This window comes from Volvox carteri, assembly GCF_000143455.1.
Source record: "Volvox carteri f. nagariensis unplaced genomic scaffold VOLCAscaffold_33, whole genome shotgun sequence".
Classification (NCBI taxonomy): Eukaryota; Viridiplantae; Chlorophyta; class Chlorophyceae; order Chlamydomonadales; family Volvocaceae; genus Volvox; species Volvox carteri.
In genome coordinates, this window is record NW_003307576.1 from 514,969 (window position 1) to 522,024 (window position 7,056).

At 54.6% G+C, this 7,056-nt stretch overlaps 1 protein-coding gene across 1 annotated transcript; it reads left to right on the top strand.

The window, feature by feature from the left end:
• Positions 1–10: 10 nt before the first annotated feature.
• On the top strand, positions 11–3,834 carry VOLCADRAFT_118229 (uncharacterized protein; the record flags this gene model as incomplete). The annotated part of the gene is made up of 3 exons (XM_002952894.1): positions 11–64; positions 2,861–3,013; positions 3,415–3,834. The coding sequence occupies 3 exons, from the start codon at positions 11–13 to the stop codon at positions 3,832–3,834; spliced, it is 627 nt and encodes a 208-aa protein (XP_002952940.1).
• Positions 3,835–7,056: the final 3,222 nt, after the last annotated feature.

The following is a 7,056-nucleotide window of genomic DNA, read 5'->3' on the forward strand; positions in this document are numbered from 1 at the left end:
CTGGAAGTTCATGCGGGAGCGGAAGGACAAGGACACGCCCAACGCGTCGCGGGTTTACCTTCGGGTACGGCAGTACGGCTGCTGGGGGGTTGGTGGGGGGAAAGGGCGTGTGGTGGGAGGATATTCATGTGTGTGGCTCTTGGTTTGTGATTCACCTTTCCTCCCCCCTCCCCCCCCCCCCCTTACACACATTCACCCACGCATACACACACACCGCGCACTCCGCTCACCCGGCAGCAGCCTTCTAGCTATTTCTCTCATCTTCGCCAACACTAAACCGGCCGCTGGCGGCCGTTCCACTACCTCCACCTCCACCTCCTCTTCCGGTCCCCGGCACAGACGCCTGCTGTCCATTCCGTGTTTTCTTGAATAGATTCCCCCACACCCCACCCCAGACCGCTCCATCTCCATCCCCCCACACAGACATCACAACCCGTCTGACGACCGTTCTTGGCTTGGCATCTCGTATTTGATTCCCCTGATGTCCCTCAACTCCCTGAATCCTTCAAAAACGTTTCAACAAGTCCTCCTCTCTCCCTTATCGACACTTAATCCTTCTTGCTTCTTGCTTTTGCATGGCATGATTTCCCCCCTCCGCCCCCCCATTGCTGTTCCCAACTTTGGACTCTCGGGCACACTCTGGTGTTTTTCCCTTCTTGACTTGGCTTGATTGACTTGGCGGCATGTAATTCCCTTTCCCTCCCCTCCCCACACCCTTGCCCTCTGGCAGCAGCTTCACTCGTGTGTGGTTCGTCTTTCCCCCCCCCTCCCCCCTGCTATCAGCTCTCCACATACCGCTCACGACGCCAGCAGCAATTTCGGACCTTGGGCCTTGGACACACCAGCAGCAGTTCGTTCACTTTTCGCAATTTTTCGCATATGTTCCCCCCCCCGCTCCCAATACACACACGCACACACATACACACACACACTCACCCCTTGGCATGTAAACACCCCCACCCCATCTCCCGCCATTCCCCTCCCCTTCCCCCCTTCCTCCTTACCGCACTTCTCTCCGCTACTTTCATTCGCTTTGGCCCGCACCTCGTGCAACAAATCTGCGGAATTCCCATGGGCATATCCCCGGCCCCTTATTTTGCAAACCTCTTCCTCGCTTGGCATGAATATAAATTCTTACAGCAATTCTACTCCTCTACTACCTCTTCCCATAATAAAATTATCCTTAAATCTTTTCAGTTTACTAAACGTTACCTCGACGACCTCCTCTCCCTGGGAAACCCACACCTATCATCCCTCCTCTTCTACCTATCGGAATCAGTCGGACCCCACACCTTGCGCGGTATTTACCCCCCTCAGCTTGAAATTCCAGTTCAGCAACACCCCGACGGCAAAACACCTTTCTTAGATATCCTTTTAGTACATACCCTACGTAACGGCTGCAGTTGGTATGATACTCATCTTTATGATAAGCTACAGCAATCAGCTTTTTTAGATATTCGCCTTTCTCGCTTTGTTCATGCATCCTCGTCCGTTAATGAAGCAGCAAAACGAAATATTTTCATCAGCCAATTCCGTAGATTACAGCGCATTATCACGGACGTTCAGAATTTTGCGCATTCCGTGGCTAACCTCATGGCACAACTCGTTGTGCAAGGTTACCCGCGACGGCGCCTTGAGATACAATGTGCTCAACAACTCTTCTACTGGCCACAACTCTTCTTAGTACAACGCCGTAATGGCTTCGATATCCTTTCTCACATCCTTAACCTGCTCCCTACCCTGCTTCCTAATTCTCCTTCCTCGCTTCACTAACTCTTGTTCCTGCAACTCTCTATCCTGCCCCTAATTACCTTTACTCCTTTGTAGTTCTTCTTTTCCTGCCCTTAATACGTTTATTCCTGCCCCTCCCGTTAGGCACCACGGAGTTGCATGCAGATGCTCCTGGTGCGCACGGTTTGGCGGGAGCCATATGTGGCCCCGACCCACGCACTATTTTCATCTGCCCCCGCTTTTTTGCACAGCTTTTTTGCACAAGCTTTGTATTTTTTCCAAAATTGTTCTCACCCCGTTACGCCTTTACTACCTGTTATGCAATCGTTCACTGCGTCATCATCCCTTCATCCGGTACGACACGTCGCATGCTTTTTCTTTCTTAACTGTTTCCTTTTCCTTTCTTTTTCCTTCTTAGTTAAATTTTTCAAATCCGCCAGCCAGTTACTACTTTTCCTCAGCAGCATTCGCATGTCTCCTTGTCCTTTATCGCACCCGGCTCACCTATTTCCTACCCTTTTGCTTTGCATGTGCCTTTTGCCACTACTTCTGCGGCCTGGCCAGGTGAGTCCAAAGGGTGGTTCGAGCTTCTTTGGTATATCACGTTGCCGTCGGTCGGCTAGCCGGAATAGATTAGTCGGGTCGGTCGGGTCGGTCGCGCGTTTTAGTTTTTTTGGGGGGTTGGGAGGAGCACCTGCATACCGACAGCCTTTTCAGCATCAGCAAATCAGCTATTTCTCCAGGCCAGCAATTTTACGCCACCTTTACGACAGCACCATTTCACTACGCTTCCGCCGCCTTTACTACTACTTTTCTACTCCTACTTCTTTACGGATTGGCAATACTACTCCGCGTTTTTAGTTCTGGCGGCTTAGGTAGGTAGTTTTGTTTTTTTCCGACATCATCTTCACTTCTTCATCCCGAGGTCACGGTCGCCACGGACGCCTTTCGGTCAGTTCTACGTTGGTTACTCTCTTGCCCTGGCAGCAGCTTCAATCGTGTGTGGTTCGTCTTCCCCCCTTCCCCCCTTCCTTTCGGTCAGTTCTACGTTTGATACACTCTTGCCCTGGCAGCAGCTTCAATCGTGTGTGGTTCCGTCTTTCCCCCCTTTCCCCCCTTCCCCCCCCAGATCAAGGAGTCCATCATCAACCACGTGGATCAGGAGGTGCTGGTGGGCACCCTAAAGGAAGCGTTGCTGGTGTCGCCGGTGTACGCGGGGGACCGGAGCAATATGAACCCCAAGCAGAAGGCGGACTTGGAGAAGGACGTGGAGGCGTGGAGGGTAGGTGAAGAGGGCGCGGTGGTGTAGGGTTGGGGGGGGGAGGCATGGAGGGTGGTAGATGGAGGGGGCGCGGTGGGATGGATGTGGTTGGGGGAATGCAGGTAGGATGGCTGGGGCTCGGCCTATTTGTCTGTCTGTCTGTCTGTCCGCTGTGTCTCATTCGTGACGTTGGCGTGTTGCAGCAGCACCGCATGCTTCTCTTCGTGATCATATGACACGGGGCCGTCCCGCCCCGCCCCGCCCCGTTCTCGTCCCCTACGTTGCTTCCTTCCTCATCTTGCTCCCCCTCTATTACCGTTTCCGGCTCCAAAACCACCAAAAGCACGAAAATCCCCGCAAAAGCCGTGAAACCCATGTCTTCTGAAACGCGGCTACCCCCGCCCTCTCGTACGGCACGTCAGGATCGTCGTGCGGCGATGGAGGCGGCACGTCGGTCCGCCCTCTCTTCCCGGCCGTACCCCGGCGAGGACGAGGAACCCGTGTCGCCGCCGCCGGCCTCGCCGCCGCCGCCAGGCTACTTCGACGGCCTCGGCGACTTCCAGGACGATGAGTTACACGCGTACGGCATGAACGACGACGCCGGCGGCGGCAGCGACGCCGGCGGCGGTTACAAGGTTTCGGAGGCGGACGCTGACGCGGAGACGTACGGCGATACTGGGGAGCCTTTGAAACGGCGGCGGAGGGACTCCGGTCTCGGGGAGGAGCAGGTTCCGGAGCAGGAAGACGAAGACCGTCCTAGGGGGCGATTAACCAGCTGGGGTTTTGACGTGGATGAGCCGTGTCCGGGTTGCCCGATGTACGAGGGGTACGGCTTTGACTGAGACCGTACCGGTGCCGTGCAGCTGAGGTGGGGATGCGAGTGGGAGTGGGGGTGGAGTGGGAGTGGAGGGGATTTTGGAGCACGCGGCGGACCTCGCAGACCTCAGGTGTTTGATATATGCGACGCCTCGGCATTTTCCTTGTGTGTGTATCTGTGTATGTATGTATGTGTGTGTCTCTATGTGTATCTCTGTGTGTGTGTGTGTCTGCGTGTGGAGGTTACAAGTATCTATCTGACCGGGCCTGACGGCACTGGCCACAGAGGGGCGGCTGCCTGCTGCCCCAACGGAAAGACCGCCTAAGCTCTCTCCCCCGCGGACGGGAGAGGGGCGCTAGAGGGGCCTCTGTCCCCCCTCCTAAGCAGCGCCGAGAGCCGCAGGTCCGCTAGCTCCGCTCTCCTCCCCCCCGGCGGGTTGGGAGGCGTCGCACGTGCGCACGCGCTCTCACGAGTCAAGGCTCCGTCACGCGAGTTTGCGTTCACTGGGCCTGAAACCCCCCGGCCTGGTCTGGCGCTTGGGGTGAGGGTTCACTAAGACTAAGAGGAAACCCGGAAACCCTGTACATACCCTACCCCTTCATTGGGAGGTACTCGTCAGTCAGCATCAATAAACACGAATCGATCCCTGGGTGGGTGCTTGGAGCCCACACCATTTCAGGCGCCACACCTCTCGTGGTTGTCCTTCGGGTGACTTATGAAAGGGACAGAATAATTTTGGGGAAGTTTTTGGTTGTGGGGGTTATGGTTAGGTTATGGGTTGTTCTTTTGGTGTTTTGTTATTGACGTGTCTCCTCAGCGTGAAGTAATGTTAGAGGTAGGAATGTACGGCACTTCCACTTGACACCACCGGTGGGACGTATAATACCTTGTATGTACCGATGCATGGTGATGTAAGAAGGGTTAATGTGCAGGCTGCTGGGAACGGGTGAGGTTTGTTTCCTCGGTTGCGGTAGGTGTATAGGAGTGCTGCTGTTGTGTTATGTAACGAGAGAGCTTTAGGGTTTTAGTAGGGGTTCGAGCGCATCAGCGGACACTGGTTTAGGCGGAACAAATGAAGAACTGTACCCGTCTGGCGGGTTTATATGGATCATAGGGTATTTTGCGCTCTCGCTTCACCGACAAGGGAAGCAAAGCAAAGACTTACCTTGACAGCGTAACGCGGGCAATGTACGTGTGCGTATGTATGTGCGTCATCGTTGTGTGTACTTGACCGTTTTTCCCTAAGGTCAAACATCCAAAATGCCAGCCAACGTACGTGTCTGTGTTTGTGTTTGTGGGCGTCTCAGGAGGAGGAAAATCGGACCTGTGCCGCACGCACATGCGTGTGTGTGTTAAAAGTGTGTATGTGCCGACGCCCAAGCCTGGACTTAATGGCGTAGCATCGTGTGGGCGGGCAAACGGTTGTTTGCGAGCTGAGGGGGGCCCGTGCGTGGTTGTACTGGCCGTGGGGGTGCACTGGCTACTGTAGAGTGACGGGGGGGGGCCGGAGAAAGGATAAGAGATGTGAATGGAGATGATCTGGGTTAGGGGGAAAGTGCGTCTGCATGTGTTTTTGCTGGTTATGTTGCCTGGTCAGGCCTCATGACCTGTCTGGGGTGGGGGGGAGGGTTTACGGTACTTGAACAGGCCAGCTCAACGCGGGTAGGCATGTTACAGAGGAAAAGTGGTATGTGGGTTGGGCCACGTGCCACGGCGGGATTCACAGAAGGGGGATTGTGGAGGAGGTTGGCTGTGACGGAGAATAAGGGTTCTCCCGCACTGCTTGGCACGAGCACGAGCATCCAGCGGGAGCGTTGGTTCATTTTCCACACGCGCCCGCGTGATAGGGGCCGCAGCAGCAGCAGCATTTCGCTATCCTTGCCCTGGACGTGGCCGCGGAGGGGGCAGCAGAGGAAAATACAACAGCGCGGAGGGATGCGAAGGGCGCAGGCGGACAGTGGAATCATGTGGTAAATTCACGTTCCCTTACCGTGACAAGCGAAGCCCAACTCAAGTACGGGCTGCAAGAGATATGATTGAAGTTTCTTGGTCCTGATTCGGCGTGTGATTGTTCGTATAGCATCGCGTTAGCAAAGCACTGGTGGCGGATAAACAAAAGCGTCGTCATAAACAGCAAGCAGCTGCTACGAGAGATGTAAGAAATGCTCTATTGTCAACGACAACGAGTTGAGCAAGGTCAAAGAAGCAACTACCAAATTGGGGCTGCTGTCCGTCACGCCAACAAATGGTAAAATCACAAAATACGTTCTGGTCTAATATACAGTACAAGAAACACAGAAGATGCCTCACAACAGTGTGGAGAATGTAACGTGCACATACAGGAAAGGTTAACAATGCACGACATAGCACGGTCAGCACACTCAAGTGCATGCTGCGACAGCTGGCCCTGAGGAATGAGGACAACGGAAAATGGCGTTACCTCCCTAGCGTACTAACGTTACATCGCTGTAATTATGCGCGATGGGAAACCAAACCTCCAGCGGGGGTGCTCTTGAGCATTCCCTTGATGTGGAAGAAAATGCGAGGGCGCAAGTGCAATCTGAAGAGCAGCTTCAAGGACCTGCATATGAACTTCTGGGTCCCGGACAGTATAGGTTTCCGTTTGACCTGCCCAATGTGAACCATTTCCCGTCATTAGATGACGCACTCCGTTATAATCCCAATGACGTCCCAGCAACGACTGGTCCTAGCGTAGAAACGCTTGCTAACCTGTACCCATGCAACTTTCCGGAAGCAGGGCTCGTCATGGAGCCACGCAGCGCATATGGCAGTTCAGCGCAGGCTGGAGTAGACGCATACTTTTCTCGTATGGTAAGATGCGCGAACTAATTCCACGCCAACGTTCCTACGCTAAAGAGCGTCTTGAACTTTAGCCACTGACCGCCACGCCAGCATCCCTGGACAGGCTGAATCTCCACCAACAGCTGTCCCATGTCAGCTGCCCGACCTGCCCTTCCGTCCGGGGTCTCAACGGGCATGGGGTGACAACTGGGAAAACCCTCAAGGTAACGCACTTACATGAATAAAAGAATCTCGTCAAAGGGCCTTGCCACCTGCCATCCTGAACTTGAATGTACCAATCCCTGAACCACGGCGCAACGGCCACCTGGCCGACCCGGCATCTTACACACGCACGCATCTCCTACCTGTCCTCTCTCTCCCACCCACTCAACCATCCCACACACAAACACCACCCACACGCTTTTCCCCCGCTGTAGCTACCCAC